This window comes from Cygnus atratus, chromosome 5, assembly GCF_013377495.2.
Source record: "Cygnus atratus isolate AKBS03 ecotype Queensland, Australia chromosome 5, CAtr_DNAZoo_HiC_assembly, whole genome shotgun sequence".
Classification (NCBI taxonomy): Eukaryota; Metazoa; Chordata; class Aves; order Anseriformes; family Anatidae; genus Cygnus; species Cygnus atratus.
Genome location: NC_066366.1, coordinates 8,878,674 through 8,896,565, shown reverse-complemented (window position 1 = coordinate 8,896,565; position 17,892 = coordinate 8,878,674). Strand labels below are relative to the sequence as shown.

Here is a 17,892-nt window from a genome sequence, read left to right as displayed (position 1 = left end):
ACTTTAACTCTGTGAACTTTTCCTAGGAAAGACTGCCTCCGAAAAGCATCTGCTATGGCAGGAATCAAGCACTGATACTACTGAAGCCCGTGAGTAAAACCAAGCTGACCCGATGAGGCACAAAATTTGCCACAAACAACTGGATGCAGTGAATGAATATATGTGTGCAATATATATATGTGCGTGGGTGGGCGTACATGTAGGGGTAACAACCCCTACAGTTGATACCGTTGTGAAAAAACAGCCAAAGTTCCCACCATAGAAGTGACAAAACCTACATTCAGTCTTTCAGTGCTAACTGAACTCACACCATCACAGACTATGGAGGAAGTACTTTAAGCTATCTAGCAACAGGAGTTAATTTCGGAGTAAAACCACAGGTGCATATTCACAGACCTATACTTTATGTCAGTTCAAAGTCAATCGACGTGTCTGAACTTCTAAATGATTCTGACAGATTGCTGTAATCCCTAATTGTCATCCACTGTACTTGAAAAAAGATTTTATGTAGAAAATGGTGCTGAGAAAGCAATTTTACAGCTAACTGAAACATAGAAATGAATTCAATCCTAGACGTAAATCAACTACCCTCAATTATTAACAACCCTGTTTTGACAACTCTATGCAATAAGTGAATTTGCCAATTCTTTCTTATAAAATATTTAAATTTTAGAAATTCAACTATATTCTGATCAGCTCAGCCTCAGAAAATGCAAGGGCTGTCAGGAGGAAACCTCTCGGTTGAACTTAATACTAGTCAGATTTAATGAAAAGAATCAAATGACATTGTTCTCAGATGTATTGTCTCTAGTTCCATACCTGCATTCAGGAACACAGAAAAAGCATAAAATAATCCTACTGAAAAGAAAAAGACTAAACTGAGGCACAAACTAAGGCACAGACAACATGCCTTAAGCTTCTTGGCATCAACAAAGCACACATTTTGAGAATGTTTGTCTACGTTTTACTCAAACAGAAAAAAAAATACAAAATTTAAGCCATATGTATGTAGATGAATTTAAAAAGTCTCCCGGAGTCTTCAGATTTTTCTGGTGTGGGCAAAAGTAAGTGGTGCAGCAGGTGCCTCTGCAAGGAAGAAAGCTACTTGGCTCCACGCTCACCATTGGAGCTGACCGATCAATGTCTATGCTAGTCTATGAGCTATTTTTGCACCTGCATTTGTAATTCTGCTTAATTAGATGCTATGAATCATGAGGGGTCTTGGATAACTTCAGTTTTCCTTCACTTTCTGATGGGTTCCCATCCTTGCAATAAGCCATACCCCACTACTGGTCCCAGTCCAGATTTTCTGTAGGTTGCACATACGGAGCCAGCTATTTTCAAGGACCACAGCCTTGAGAAGACGTGTTTCTCTTTTTAGGGGAACATGCAAGAATTCTATGAAACAAACTGAAAAGTAAAATCACATCTTTTCGAATCAATAGCATGATTCGTGCTCAACTCAGTGGGCTGGATTTCACCTTATATTCAAGCAAAATGCACCCAGTTTTTGTATTAGTTGGAGATCACAGCCTGCTTCTGAACAACCTTCACCTGCTTGGCTACTTCATGCAAAGTCTTTACTTCAGTCCTTATACTCTTTTAAAGCATCAGTTATTAACAGATTTATTCACTTGCTTTTGGGCTAAAGTTTTCAAAAGACACTCGTAGGTTATGCTTTTGTTACTGGAAACCATTGATATACCTCACATGTTGTTGCTCTCAAATCTAAACCAATTTCCTTATAATAAAAGCCACAATTCCCATTAACTAGTACTTCTTCAGTAAGACCTAAATGATGGTATTTTATACTAGTGTAGTTGCATTCGTGGAACAACAGAGAATGTGTCCATTCATCCTCCAAGTTCTTACACCATACAGCGGTAAACAAAACACAGTAATTTGTGATGCTTTATCCTGCTCCACCTTTCATTCATTTCCTTATTTTGGGAATCACACTCAACTGAACTCTAGCTCCAGAGTAAATTGCTCAGATTCTACTGTAAAGTATATGAAAGGCAATATTAAAAATCTCTACCTAAAAATAAACTTATTATACTAGCAGTAAAAGATCAAAAGCATCTATGTAATTAAAAGTTATTAAATTGAGAGTACATATGAAACAAACAGTGCATTGTGCTTTTAATTAAAAACATTACCCTATAAATTAAAACCAAAGGATTAAAAATTGTAATCGAAGTCAAAAGTATCCTTGTGCAACTTGGAATTTTCTGAGTAAATGTGTGATTAAACTCAGGAAGTTCTAATGGAGAGAAATGAAACAAGTCAAAAGGGATTTAGACCAAACAGTTGCCGAGTAGATGCATTATTTCTGTAAGAGAGTAATAAAGCTCCCTTCCAGATTAAGAGATCTCACCAGAATACTTCCATAGAGCAGGTTAACAGCTGTCCGTAAACTTAATGGGGGGCAGGTGTGGAATATCTTAGCAACAACTTTTGGCATTTTCTATTTTTCTCCTCTGTCCCCTTGCAGAAAGCTGCTTCCTCACAACAGCAGAAATCCCCGTCTTGCTCAAAAGATTTCATTTGTTTAAAGTGAACAGCAAATTCCTTGTGTCTGCTGAAATTGGTACTGAAGCTCAGTACAACAGTTGCTCGGCAGGGTTTAGAGATAAGGTAAGTGACATTGTCACTGTAAAAATAGTTTCAGATAACTCTAGACTGTAGGAATCAGAGGATTTTTTTTCCTGTGGACACCCAAGAAGGATGTAACTTATGAGGTTTCACTTGCCTGGATATCAAAATGGAGATTAGGAAGCTTTGCCTAGCAAGGGAGGAGAGCACTCTGGACATCACTCATACAGAGCTAAGCAATCCCCCCCATGTGTTACCAACACGGCGCAGCTTCGAGGCAAGCTGTCCCCACATACCTGATACCACTTTTGGAGCCGGGAAGAGAGGGAGTGAATTCTCAGCAGATCTTTTCTGTTGCAGCTGTGAACATTTGAACATTAGGCACAGCTACAGAGATCAGCTTGCCCAGTGAAGATGTGACAAGGGATTTATTTGGTACCTGGTGGCTGCGCTTCTCTGCGTTCTTACGTGGTCGTGTTGGGCATGCGGTGATGCTGAGCCAGGCGAGTTTCACAGCACTACTTCTCAACGGGTTGATTTTACTAGCTACTGCCAGTGTTCCTTCACCTCTATCAGTAAAACCTGCACATGTTGGAAGACACTGGACTGACTGAATTAGAAGTTAACTGCAGAAAAAACAACATATCGCAGTGTAATGAAATACTAGAGTTCTAAATGAACTACATTTGGCCACTTTCATAGCATTTCAGTGAGGACTCATTTGTAAACAACAAGCGACATATATCCATGCTCAAGAATATTGTTGGAAAATGCAGTTGGAGGCTTGATAGTTGGATTTCCTTCCTGCTGATTATAAAATTCCATCTGAAATTTGTTTTCCTTTTTGTGGAGTATTCTTGTTAGAAGTATTCTTGATACCTGTGACTAGTTGGCCAACAGAGGGAGCATGGAACAAACTGTGACTCTTACAAAGCTATGGCTTAAAAAAAAAGTAACACCTAGCAGGGAAATGATACCGAAAACATAAAATCATCCTCTGTATGACTTTCCAAGATGTATCACACATTTGAGGTTAAATACAGTACATAATGTCTTTTTTCAAAGCGATTGCTTTGAAAGAGGGCAAGCACTCCCCTGAATGTTTTAATCATTTGCACGCCCTGAGACAGCATTAGTCAGAGATCACAGATCCACATGTAAACTGGCAACTTGCTTATTTTGCTGGCTATTCCTTCCCAACACTCTAACCACATTAACACTCTAACCACCATTTTTACCCTAAACTTCTGAAAAACAGAGATAAATAACAATCAATATTCATGTACCCTTTATTTGTTTTCAGTGTAACATTCCATGCTAATTGCAGATGGCTGTAATATTCATGAGTGTAAATATAAGAATTAACAACTCTGGGTGGTTGGTTTTCTTCTCCTTTGTTTTTACATGTGAATATTTTGGCTTACAAAATTAACAGCATTACAGTAAATAATCCTCCCGTATTTTATACAAACTACATGTTTTTGATATAGAAGGATTCTGTTTTTATTACAGTGACAATATACAACCATGTCTATTTACAATGCAAAAGTATATAAACCATGTTTTAAACATTCTGCTACTGGCAGCCACTATTGTTTAGGAGGTAGCTTTAATTAACAAAATGAACTGAAGCCACATTTCCCATCATGTGTTCTATCAAATAATTTACAATACAAAGATAAAAATTCATTGTATGAACAGTATATACAGGTTAATTCTCAAAACAGCAATCTAGCTTTAAATCTTAAGAAGAATGTCTCCAGAGTAACTGGGATGGCAGTGAATTTGCTCTTGATTTATCATATTTGAGGAACATAATTACTTAATCGAGCATTCATAACTTTATATCGATCAGATTTCAAACTAAATGAACGAATCACTGATTGTACTTAAATCATTTGGGCCTCAAGACTTAAATGGTTTTAAAATAAAGCACTGATTTACATGAAAATCAGTGACTTTGCACAGTGTACATCACACTCAGTAAAATAATTGGCAAAAATGCTTTTTTTTAATTGTAAAATTCCTTTTTCTCTCCATTTGCGAAAATCTCAGTCTATTCATAGATATTATTGGGGTGCATCAACATTCAACAGGCTGCACAGTATTAGCCAGTCTTTTTCTACAAGCACGAGCTGTATACATTGACAGCACTGGTAATACGCCACCTGATGCATCGATATTCCTCCTAACAGTGTGACCCTACTGCATAATACTGAAGAAAGTTGCTGTGCTTCACCTGAAGTAATGCATCGTTGCTGAAAAACGCGTTCAGCCCTATTGTGCCTGACAGCTGTTAATATTGTTGTTTCATAGTCTGCAGATATTGTGGATTACAAATGCTTTTACTATAGCAATCTTTTTTTGTCTAAAAAAGATTGAACATTGGCTTGAAATACAAAACAAACACGGTATTCCTATATTGCTCTCACAGTTATTATGGGAGAATTAATCCCTTTTTTGGCCCTGCAGTAAAATTCATCCTGAGATTCAATGCTGAATACACTATACAAAGCTAGCAAGAGAGTTGTTTGCTTAATTATAGAAAAGTCACATTTAAAAATAATTTCTTTAATATTAACAGCTGTCCTTTATATTGTGCTTTGGCAGGAAAAAAATCATCAGAACTTACCTCACCACCAGCAGAAGTAAATACAACTGGAGCACAACATGGAAACAGACCATTAGGCATGTAAAAACCGTATAAAAGGAACCACTATTGCTTGGAAAGAGTAAAAATATTGGGTAACAAATTTGGTTTACCAATTATTTACAGTCAGGGCAATTTATTTATTTGTTTCATTATTTTTAAATGTATGGCTCAAGAAATTACTGCCCACTTCCCTTCTTTACAAACAACGCTAAACAACGATTACAAAAGTGCTTCCTGCTTGAAAAGGTCAAAACAGGTAACGGTCTATGAAGCGTTATACCCCTTCGTTAGAGGAGCTGACGGCAAAGCCTTTCAGTCTTTAATTCTTGGTATGTTGTAGGCATAGCGAACCAAAGGGAATCCTCGGCTTTGGTAGAAGCACGCGCGGCCGCAGGCTTGCACTTGGTCTGAGCTGTCCGACACGAAAGAGTCGTCCTCGTCCGCATAGTCAGAGTGGGCGGACTGGGTGCCACAGTCCGACCAGTAGCCATCTGGCCTTTGGCAAGGCACCACTGCCAGCGTGGGGCAGCTGTGTGATTTGATTAAGTGTTTACATGGCACGGGCTTGGACAAGAGGAGCGATTCGCAACACTCGCACACGGCAATGTTCCCCTGCAGATGGGTGTACATGCCACAGTCGTAGTAAAAGTCCTGCGTCACGCAGCCCCCTTGAGTGTTGACGGAAATTGCTACTGCTCCGTTCTTCCTGGTCATGTGGCGTCTGAGCAACTTCCAGTCTTCCTTGAACTTTGGATTGAAGAATACGTACAGAACTGGGTTCAGGCAAGCAGGTAACGGGAAAAATATCAGAGTAACAGACTTCATTATTTCAGGGCTGATAGAAATTGCAGTGATCAACGGTGCAAACGAGAAAAATGCAACAGGGCAGAAAAAGATGCAGTTCGTGAAGATTAGCCAAGCGACATGCTTAATCATGCTGGACTGTGAGTTTTCGGAGAGGTCCTCTTTTTCCAAGTTGCAGTAAAGTTTAGTGTAGATAATAGCCATTAGCAAAAATGCTAACGAATTCAGGAGCACTAAAGTTACCGTGAAGCCTAGTGAAGGTGTCTCTCCAGTGGGGAAGGGCAAGCAAAGGGGTGATGCTGAATACTCTACTTTATGGAAAAGTGGTAAGCATCCTGCTACCATAGCACACAGGAAAGCAAGGACTGCCGCAATTTGAAATTGTTTTTGCCGATTGCTTTTCCCCTTTTTAATGATCTCCTTTGCAGAGAAGCTCCGTTCAACAGCTGCCAACATCAGGAAAAAAATGGCACTTTCTGATGAAAATACTGCAAGAAACCCAGCAACTCTGCAACCACTGCCAGTCTCCCACCATATGCCAAATTCAGCAAATCTTCCCCAAGAGACAGCATCCAAGAAAGTTAAAATACCAGTATAGACTCCCATGAATAAGTTAGAGACAGAAATCAGGCCTATAAACAGTTTGGAAGATGGCAATGGAGTACAAGATGCAAATATTGTTAACATGACAAGCAGGTTGAAGAACAAAGCAACCAAAAAAATAAACCAGACAGTCAGTCGAATCATCCAGCTTCCCAGTAAATATTCACAAGGCTTAAAAGCACCTAGAAGAAAAAAAAAAACAGAAGGACAACCAATTTAGGGAGAAAACTTGTGCCTTAATAAGCAAGATTTTCAAAGGTATTACAAGAGCACTCCTCATTCATTAATTCATGAATAGAGTACCCAGCTGAACTGCTAAATAGGTCAGTTGAAAGTAAACTGCTCTGCTGAAGCTATTTACTAATTAATTATGCCTGAAATAATAATTACTGCAATGCATGGTCACTTGGGAATACTTTCTATAAACAAACTAGATAAACAAACCTAATTACCTCTCAGCTACTCAAAATAGCTTTTATTAGTGCCCCCTAAATACTTTTTTTTTTTAATATTTCATACTTGATAAAAAAAAAAATTGATAACTAAATAAAACCAAAAGTTCAAAACCCACTTGTAAAAAAAAAAATCCTTTTCCCTTATAAGTAACGTTTCTCTCAAAAAAATGATTCACAAGCACGCCTTCCAGAGTAGCTTTTGGTCACAAGGAAACATCTGTAAAACAGCCAACAAATTTAATTTATCAGCTTTAATAGGGACAGGAATTCACCACAAACCCTCTCTCCCACCCCCGTCACTGGAAGGCATTGAGAGTTTGCAAAGTCATAGGAAAAACAGGATTTTCTTCTTCTTTTGCCACTGAGGTAAAAAAACTAAGTGATAAAATAAAGATAAATAAAATGTCTAATGATATAAGGCAAGACAAGGGAAAAAAAAGGTCACTGTTTCTACTTACCCTTCTAATCGCTATTTATTCCATAGGGAAATCCCACTGATTTTATGTAACGATTAGAAGAGTTTAACCTCTCCTTCATCTCCATTAAGCACTGCTAATTGTCCCAAACACAATACCGAGGGATCTCTCATGTAGTCTGGCCCCCTGCGAGCTGAAGGAGAAGCAGAGGAACGCCAAACCGCACTGGCAAAGTAGCTTCTGAGCCGCGGCCAGGCAGCCCTCAGCCCCACATGCCTCATCCCCTCCTTTGAGGCAGGTGAAAGGTAAGCACAACCCATTCCTAACGCTGACTGCACAGAGAGATTAAACATCAGGACGAGAAACTCCCAAGGCCTAAAGCAACTTCCAGAAATAACTCAACTGACAAGTCCTGAAAGAATCTTTTTGTTTGTTTAAACGAGTAAGCTTCATTTCTGAGTAAGAAATAATGCTGTTAATTGGATTATCAGACCAGTAAAAACAGCAGTACAATCCCCTTTTTTGCAGGTATGCTCCAATGAGCATCTGTTACTCAGGGAATTATTTTTGAAGTACATTCACCACGGACATTCATCCTGATCTAGTGTGAGGCGTCCCTGCCCGTTGCAAGGGGTTGCAGCTAGACGGTCTTTCTTTTCTTCCCACCCAGACCATTCTATTTAGCAAAATCTTCTAACCTGAATATACTTAAAAACAACTTCCTACTTAGGAAATTTTAAAATGCAAATTCTGTGTTTTGAAAATCAATCTGAAGTCTTTTTTCTATCTAGCAGCTGTATCATGGGTCATCTTTACACAACCAACAAAGTCCACCACACCTTCCTGTCATTCTCCCAACTCCCATTCTCTCTAACTATCATAGTACGAAGTTAGCCTCCTCTCCCACTAACATTCCCAACCCACTAGGGAAATTCATGCTAGGAAGGATGAGTTTTGCTGCTTTCAGCGCTATGCTACTTGAGTGCCACTGTTCAGCAATCCATTCCTGCCATTAGGCAAGGTGGAAAGTGGCTCTATGGGATGAGCAATGATTCAGAACTTCGGGTGGTGGGTGGAGTGTCCTACTTATGACCAGACGACAGCACGGCAGGGAAAATACGTTGTTAGTATGGGAGGGACTGGTGAAAAACAAGGCAAATTGTGAACTTGTAAAACAAGCTCTTCGTTCCTTTTAGAGTTACAGCATCTCTGGCATGGGCAAAAAGAGAGCTAAAGGCTTTAAAGATTTAACCCATATAACATACTATCTGAACTCTCATTCTGCGAACAGGAGATCAAAAGCAAATAAGCAACATTGGTTCAATTCCCTCTCAGATCATCCAGTTACATTAGTACCACCACAAATTTTCTTTTGCTGTGACCTAGAAATCCTTGCAGTATTCTGTACACTACAGCCAGAGCTATCCCAAAAGATGAAGAGCAAACAGACGAAGTTTCATAATGGATGTAAAATACCAGTAAAGGAGAAAAGAATGAAACCAGGCTTGGAAAACCTGCGTTCATCCAGAATCAGCTTTCTTCAAAGCATACTCTCCCCCTTATCTACATATTCCTGTTTATGCAAACAGAAGGATACAAGATGTATAAAAGCTTCTCTCTTCTTGTGAGCCCATGGCAAAGGTGAGGAAGTAAGAGGCAGCACAGCCTCTGCTTTAGGAGCTGAGCGGAACCGTGTGTGGAAATGTGCAGAAGAAGGAAGATAAGCAGAAGGGGAGCAATGAAACTGCCTAGAATGAATATATTCATCTGCGAGATCAAAGGCTTTCAACACTCCTGGACTGTTCAAGCCCAAATCGAAGTAGTTCTGGTATGCCAGTATGAGTACGGTAGCACAAATATCTGTAGCAGTTTAAGATGCTACTCCAGCTACTTGTAACAGTCCTCTGCTGTCAATTAATGCTGCTAGGGCAGGGCTGAGAGAACAGATCACGTGAGCATTCCTCATCCTCTCTCCTGAAAAGACATCAGGCTTAGCTTAAACCACGAATGACAGCAGTTTGATAGAAGCTTTTTAAAGCGCAGGCTAACTTCTCACTGAAGCAGATGAGCATTCATACAGTCTGCTCCACAGATATTTCCTTGGCAAGAGTAATGCAGAATTAGGGGGCAGTGCAAACACAGCAAGCCCCAAATGTAAGTATCACAGTCTAGCATGCTCTGCATATGGAAACCAACTTCAGGTTTTTTTGTAACATATTTCTCCCATACAGTACTATGTCTAAAGCTGAGCCAATTCTTTGTGACTGCTTGTCCAAAACAACAATGGCATCAAATGAAGTTTCACCCAAGCACTGCAGCTTAACTTTCTCTGTACAGAGGAACAGAGGAATACAACACAATTCTGCAGACAGCTATTTGCATAACACCATGCCTAAAGTTCACCATGTGGCTAAAGCGCTTTATGAGATTTACCTGTTGCTGGTGTACAGTGAATAATAGTCTGTCCCAGTTCTGCATTTTCATCATTTCTCAGAACATCTGCATCAGCTGTACCCAAATAAAATGAAAATCAGGTTAGTTGCAGAAAGAAAAAAAAAAAAAAAGAACGAAATGCAACAAAGCTGCCTAGGATGGAAGTACAGCTTTGGAAGATCAAAGACCCAACACTTCACCAGCTTTCTAGCCTGTAACAAGCGGAGCTGTTCCAGTTTGTCACAAATGGTCCAACACTCAGCACAGAAACTGCTGCAGCAGGGTAAGTTACTACTGCCCTGGGTAACTACTCACAGCGTTTTGCAACACAGCAGCAACATTTTTAATCAACAGGGAAAAGATCTACAAGGCCTTGAACTAATAGCGTAAGGACAAGCTTTCTGTACAGGAAGGCTGAAATACTGAGATCAATAAAACATCTTCTGCTCTGGCAGAAAATAACAGAAACAATCTGGCAGTGGGAAATAGTTTTAAACAACAGTCAGTTCTCACACATTTAGAAAGAACGTGGCATTGCCCACCTGGCCAGGAACTGCTAATCACTTTCACAGATGGTTTCTGTATTCCTATGAAGATGATATTTTCCATATTTTCTTACTCAAAGACAATAGACATTTTATTTGGTCTAGTCTGGCCCAAAAAAACTATTGCTGTCCTAACGCATATTCCTCACTAGGATAAGTACCCTTACCCTTCTCACGATCCACCAAGGTACCTTGATCTTGGTGACTGGAATCTTCAGCATCCGAGTTTAAGTAAGAGTCACAACCCCAAAATGCACAGCACTGGTAAGCGTATGGCACAGAGAGCGACCTGAAATACAGGCAGAACAATGAAGACTGTTACCTGCTGTAACTTTAACCAAGGTTACCACCTATTAAAAAACATTAAGCGGCACACTTCAGTGCTAAAACAGAAGTATTTTGTCTGGTCACTAAGAAAAAAATAAATTTTAAATTGCATCAGTTGTAACCACTTCTGATTAACTTTTTCACTGAGATAAAGGACAGGTGATGCATCCAAGTGTTGTCTACAGCAAGGAGTACCAAAAATATTTTGTGACATTTATCTCTTTGCTTTTACTTTTCCTCCTTATACAAAACAAGTTCTGACCAATATTTGTGGTGTTACTGTACAAATTAAATCAAAAATTCACCAAGCAACTTAATTACAGCATAACTGTTTTGTAAGAAAGTTAATTCCCAAATGACCACAGCATTAAAAACCCATGTTTCCTTTTCAGTTCATTTTGTTGGCCAGAAAAAAAAAATTACATATATATTTTGCTATTGTCTTTCTGTGTGTTTTCTGGAAATGGTACATGCTACTAATCTGTGTAGAAAAGAAGTATAGCTGCATACAGAGTTTTTAAAAGTGCATATAAACAACTCAGTAATAGCAGACCAAAAGCTATTTTTTCTGACTCAAGGCTACAATATCAACTATCTGCAGTATTGTTCCTGAATTATGTTCATGTAAATATTTAGGAGGAACATTGGTCTGAAGGATCCCACAGTGCATTAGTTCTCAAGCACAGATCAAAAACAACAACAACATAAAAGTGTGTTGTTTCCATGGGATTGCCAAGGCTTGTTTATAAGACTGACAAAGAACCCTCTAATAGCCTTACACAAATTAACAGTATCTTCATGCCCATTTTTCCACTGGACAGTATGGAAAACAATTTTTAACTACTTCTTCAGGATTGAAATATTAATGCGTACAAAGATCTTGGAAATGCAAAACAGTTCATCACTGTCTGATCCACCGTGTATTGAAATCAGTAACAGGTTCCAATTTAAATGATCACTGTTACTCTTATATAATTTGCCTCCGTGAATAAACAGCATATGTATGAAGTGTGGTGATTATGGAATCAGGCACCTGTGAGTTTGTTCCCATTTTCCACGCACTGAAAGACAGATGTGCTCAGTTCAATAACAAATGGAATCCATCCAAACCACTAATCTGAAGTCAGCTGATTATATCTGCCTGAAAAGCAGTGGAGGAAAAATTTAACAGGTTCCAAGAAAATTGTCTACAAATGTGTTTTTTTTCCATCAGAATAGTCAGGATACACCTTCATATACACCAATGTTGAGGCACTGCAGGACTCAGTGAAGGGCCTGATCATCTGTCATCAGTACTATCTAATAAACCGGCTTCATTTATTGTCACGTTGCTTGTTACAGGCAAAGGAAAAGCGAGGCACTCTGTAGTGTTGTTTACCAACGTACCGGAGCTTTGCAAAGTTCTTCGCTGCCAAAGCTTCTTTCAACTCGGAATTGCCTGCAAGTTTAAGCTGGTTCAGTCCACTTAATCCTTCAGTTGGAATTGAAGTGAGTTCATTGAAACTTAGGTCTCTGAAATATGAATATTAAGATAGCATTACAACAAAGCAAGTTTGAAGATCCTATAGCGTACTTTTAGGAGTAGGAAGTCTTTAAAGTCCCGCACCAAGGCTGTGGTCTGGAAAATGACTGTCGCTGCAGCAGGCAATTTAAAGAAGCATGCCTCATTTTATTGTGTCCTGCATGCATTCAGTTCACGAGAGGTTTTGTGATCCACACAGATGAAAAAAATGATGGAGATATACCAGTTTTAAGCTAAAAGCATTTACTATCTCAGCAATTTAATGGTAGAGAAAGGAGGTTCCCATACAGAATAGCCTACTTACAGGTTAACAATAGCTCCAAGGGTGATGAAAGCTTCCTTGTGGATCTTATGGATCTGATTTCTACTGAGGTCACTGCAATAAATGCCAAATAACATTATTTTAGCAGTTTCACCAAAACATTGCAACAGCCACTATTCTGAGAAAAAAGCTAAGGTGACACACCCATTGTATCTTTGACAGAAAAGCTGAATGACCCTCCCACCTCCCCTCTCTCCCCAGCTGGACAAGTGCAGTAGCAGCTGAATCTGTTGGCCAGTCAGCCGCATTTGGCTTCATCCCATTACCAAGGTAGCAGCTGTATCCCATTAGTGCTCCCCTTCCCTTCCTTCCTTGACCCTGGCAACTCAGCAAGGCAGAGGCAGGCTCTGGCATCACCCACTCCCAGGGTGAAGGTGCCAGCTAGATCACTTTGGTGACAACCACACCTGCAGTAGGGCAAGTCAGAAGGGGTGGAGGAAGAGAACGGAAGAATAAGGAGAAGGGCATTTGCTTGGTTGGATTTCTAATTCCAGATCCAGCTCCTGCTGGACCACTATGACTTTTTAAGACATTCCTTTTAAATGGCCTGTGAAATTCTGTATTTTTTTTAACTGATAATTGCAGTGTTTCTATATAATCTTCATACAACTAATGTGAAGGTAGGGGTTACTTTTTTTTAGTGGTTTGCTTCTCTTGAAGAAAACAGATAGGATGCTCCAATACAAAGCATATAATACTGGATAGTAGACTACCCAAGAAAAATCACTTTAGATACGCATACGTGTGAGAGTCTACAAGAGCAAAACAAAGAATAAAAAGAACAGGACTGAAACTGGCTGCCGCTAGTATTTCTTGCACATTGTTTGCTTCACCTTAGGATCCAGCATACCTGGCCACTGGACGTAAACCAGATTCGTAACACCAAGCCCTGCCATCATTTTAGGAATGAATCAGAAACATTATCTTGTTTTACTCAGTATGCAACTGTGTACACTTACAGGATACGAAGGGAGGACAGTCCTTGAAAGGTATCATCTGTGATTTCATGGATTTGATTATGCTGTAAGGAACTGCAAAGAAACAAAACTTTGTTGGCGAACCGGGCTGACTTCAAACCATGGAATAGCTCGATGGCTGCTACTACGTAGATTTAGCCTTACCAATGGCAAGATTTAGTTTCCCCTTGAAGGCAAACTGTGTAGGTATCTGCTCTACATTTCACATTAGCTATGTTAGTACAATTATGAAGCTCTTTTTTTAGCACCTTTGCCCAATCCCACTTCACAACTCTTATTATTTAGAAGAGAATGTCATGGGTGGACTGTATTACTTCCAAGTGAAAAGTAACACTTTATGAATTTTCAGGAGTCACAGAGATTTAACGCAAGCCCACCTAATTCTGCAAGGAATCTTTAGGACATTCAGGTGTGCTTTCTTTTTCTCAAAATACAGATTTTTTGAAAGGACAATGCTGATAAATGCTTCAAGAGCTAATGGGCAAATTAAATTATACTTCAATAAGTTTGTTCCTCATGTCCCTTCCAGACAAACTCCCTTAGGCTCCCCCGTGTATACAGTAACAGCATGTTCTAAAAAACACCACATCAGTGGTGCCTTTGTTGGAGACTAACAGGCTTCCTTCACACACAACAAGCTCTGAAGATGCTTTGCTCGATGTTCTACGGAAAAAGCGTGCACAATGAGCCCAAAGATGTCAGTGTAACAGCAAAGATCTGTGAGAAGTCTGTTATCTCCAATCTCATTAAAAGTCAAGAAGATTAGGAGCAGAGAGGTTTAAGGAGAAGTAGGAACATAAGCACATGGGAAAATCCCATAGGACCTAGAAATAAAGCTTAGGAAGTTTTAAGACAATGAAATAAGGAAAAACACAGATAGGTTTTGAGAAAGAATGTGTCTTATAGGGACTACAGGAAAAAAGCAAGTATTTTATCCAAGTATAGGTTGATAGTTGAAGGCAACTGAAGAAGAGTGGAAGAAATAAGAGGCATGAAAGAAAACACCTAAGTGCTCATTCTATTTATGCATATAGCAATACTTCTATGAAATGTAGGATTCATGCGTCCTTTTTTTTTTTTTTTGATAAAAGAACAATTAAACCATAGCTGATTGAGGAAAACACAACTGGTTGAATTCTCTGTCCATCATGACAGGGTCATATTACTTCACTCTGGCCTTAATCTTCAAATTGTACTTATGCTCAAACATGAAGCAAAAACAACTCTGGAGAGCAGGACTCAATGTACTAACTAAAGAAGTAATAAAATAACCAACATATATTTCTACTTACATTTCTTCCAAGGAGTGGCAGCCCTTAAAACTTGGGAGGTCCTTTATATTGTTATAAGACAAGTCCCTTCAAAACAGAAAATGGGAGGAGGATGCTCAGTTTAATTCTGTTCTACTTGAAACATCTCATTGCTTGTAACGAAGTGGATTGGCAGGAAAAAAACTTTTTAAAGAGGGAATTATAAGCATCATCTGTGAAGACAGCTAGTCCCGTTGTGCACTTCAGTTATACGTGTTACATACATACATCAACAAGTAACAGAAATAAGGCTATTTTAAACTCTGTAAAACACTGATTTATTGCCTTACAACACTTCATTCTTGTAACCTTGTTAAAAGGTACTTTTCTATCTCCCCAATCAATTCTCTGAATTAGGTGAACAAAATTATCATTGACTTTCCTGAAATATTCAACAAGTCATGTAAAGTGAGCAAGCATAGAAAAAACAATCAACTGAAAACTCTATTTGGCAATCATTAACAACTGAAATTAGTGTTCTGCAATTGAAATGTAAGGGAGAAATAGGCTGTTCCTCTGTAGTGGCTTCAACAGCTCATGCAATCCCTCCCAAACAACAGTTCTGATCCTATAGGCGCTGCTTTTAGCTCTATGTCTGGATACACGCATACCCAAAAATCATACTGTACAAATTTCCTGAATTCTTAGAACTGTAATCTAAAAAGGTTTATTGATAAGCTGGATTTTTAGGATGAACTGGATGGCTAGTATGTGATGCAGGAATTTGTTGCAAATTTTGATTTGGGGTACTGGTACCTCTCAGAATTTTCTGTGAAACTATGCAGCAAAAAAGGGAGACTAGAAACTTGCAAACAACCCTTCAAGTTCTGTTCAAAAGATAAACGGGTATTTGAAAATAAATCATACATCATTCTCCTCCTTCATCCCAATTTATCTCCTGTAAAACAAAAGGTATTTTTCTCCTCCATTTCTCACAAAGTGCTTTTGTTCCATTTTTTCGTATGCATCCTTTGTAAACATGGCTTTGGCCCCCTAATGGTTATGTTTTCCAGCTTGTTCTTTTGCATTTATTTTCAGCACACCTTGCTTCTTCTTTTTCTGTTTTTCCTTTGCATTACTAACTGAGCAAAACCTTTTCTTTAAATTAGCTCTACATCAAAACATTTTGATCCAGATGAAAATAGGAGCACAATGTGTACACTTACAAAGTTCGTAGCATCTTTTGCTCTTGGCACAAATTAACAGGAATACTATTTATCTTGGTCCCTGTTAGAGTTCTAGGAAAAAAAAAACACATATAAATATTTGTATTGTTGATGGTATAACAAAACTAGCATACATAGGAACAGACGGAAGATGGTGTCTTAGCTGTTAGGTGCTAGATTCACCAACAAAGACATTTAGTGAGAGGAAGAGAACATATATCCAAGATGCTCTCCAGACCCACTAAATCATATTTCAATCATTTCACATGGGGCAAACCCAAGAAATCATTGGAAATTATTTCTGCATAGTATACTTACAGGCTCTCCAGATTAATGGTTCCTGTCAAATTAGGAAACCACTGCACCATACTGGCACCCCGAATGACCCTAAAAAAATCCCCACAAAAATTAGCTGTAAATTATTATGCAAATGAATTGTGACATGCAGTCTTGCTATCAGGTAGATATTTTCACTAAGCAGACATTCTAACATCCTTATTATTTCTGCTTTATTTAAATTTTACACATGAAGATATTCTTCTAAGTGCTTCTTACACTAATAATTTGTTTAATAAATTACCTCTGTTAGCAATTAACTGGAACTAATCAAATTGGAAAGCGTCATATCAAAACACATAGGAAAAGGGCCTAAACTCTTTGGTAGTTTGTAGCTCAAAGCTGGAACTCCATTTTGCTTACTCCTCACCCCCAGAACTGATATTGTTTGAGAGCATGCACGCACTAACCTGCAAAGTATCCTCACAATGTACACCCCTGTTCAAAAAACACCCAGGACATATTGGAGTTTGTTTAGGTAAGAACCTGAGCATTCAGCCTGAGATTATGTCTTACGCAAGGTGATGAAGATTAAAAAAAAACAACGTTGTAAAGCATATTTAGCAGAACTTCTTATGAAACTGGACGTTCCCAACCATAACAATGCTTGTTAAAGCTAACTGATTAAAAAAATTACACATTAAGAGGTAGAGGCAGTTGGGAAATTCAGTTATTTTGAGTTTTTAGCCACAACATTTCATATCAAATTATTGTACTATTTAGTTGAGGTGATACTTACAGGGAATGCAAATCTGACAGATTCTGAAATGCCGAGTTTCCCACAAAAGACAAAGGATTATCATACAAATGTCTGGGAAATGAAAAACATGTTTCAATCACTGTTCTTACAGTCGCAGTCTGCTACAGACTAAAAATAGAAGCATGAAAATTACTTACATCGTTCTTAGAAGGGGGTTTCCTGCAAATGCACCATCAGGAATTATGGAAATGTAGTTACTGTGAAATGCCCTAAAGATATTAGCAAAGAAAACCCACATTTAGAAATATACTGCCAGTAGATTCAACCAACAGTCGTCATCTTTGTGCGGATACACTACACCTATTCAACTCCTAATCCTGCCAAAAGTTAGGTTGTAGTTAAATTGGAGTATGTAGGAGCAGGTTTGAAGGCGTGATTTTTGTCTACGCCATTCTAGCTATACTGAAAATATTTCAATAGGAAGAAAATATTCTGTCCAAAACATGATCTTATGCTTTCTCTCCTTTTCGCTTTTTAAGGAGGGAACAAGGAAAACATGCACAATCAGTGAATATATAATTCTGCTATGGGAGGCCAAAACCAGCTCATGATTAAGATCTATGCTAATGGTACTCCTGAATAAATTCCTTGGTTATATAACTCCAAAATCATTTTCAATAGGCTCCCTCTGTAGCTGTTGATTATATTTTCCTTTAATTACAGCATCA

General features: G+C 38.7%; 1 protein-coding gene across 1 annotated transcript in view; it reads right to left on the bottom strand.

The window, feature by feature from the left end:
- Positions 1–3,866: 3,866 nt before the first annotated feature.
- The window catches only part of LGR4 (leucine rich repeat containing G protein-coupled receptor 4), a 74,737-nt gene continuing 60,711 nt past the window's right edge, over positions 3,867–17,892 (bottom strand). Inside the window, exons 8-18 of the mRNA XM_035550379.1 lie at positions 17,362–17,433; positions 17,204–17,275; positions 16,447–16,515; positions 16,129–16,200; positions 14,945–15,010; positions 13,635–13,706; positions 12,658–12,729; positions 12,218–12,343; positions 10,672–10,793; positions 9,960–10,034; positions 3,867–6,837 (exon numbers count right to left, since the gene is read on the bottom strand). Of these exons, the coding sequence (XP_035406272.1) occupies positions 5,561–6,837; positions 9,960–10,034; positions 10,672–10,793; positions 12,218–12,343; positions 12,658–12,729; positions 13,635–13,706; positions 14,945–15,010; positions 16,129–16,200; positions 16,447–16,515; positions 17,204–17,275; positions 17,362–17,433 (2,095 nt within the window). The 3' untranslated portion in view covers positions 3,867–5,560. The remainder of the gene's footprint in view (positions 6,838–9,959; positions 10,035–10,671; positions 10,794–12,217; positions 12,344–12,657; positions 12,730–13,634; positions 13,707–14,944; positions 15,011–16,128; positions 16,201–16,446; positions 16,516–17,203; positions 17,276–17,361; positions 17,434–17,892) is intronic.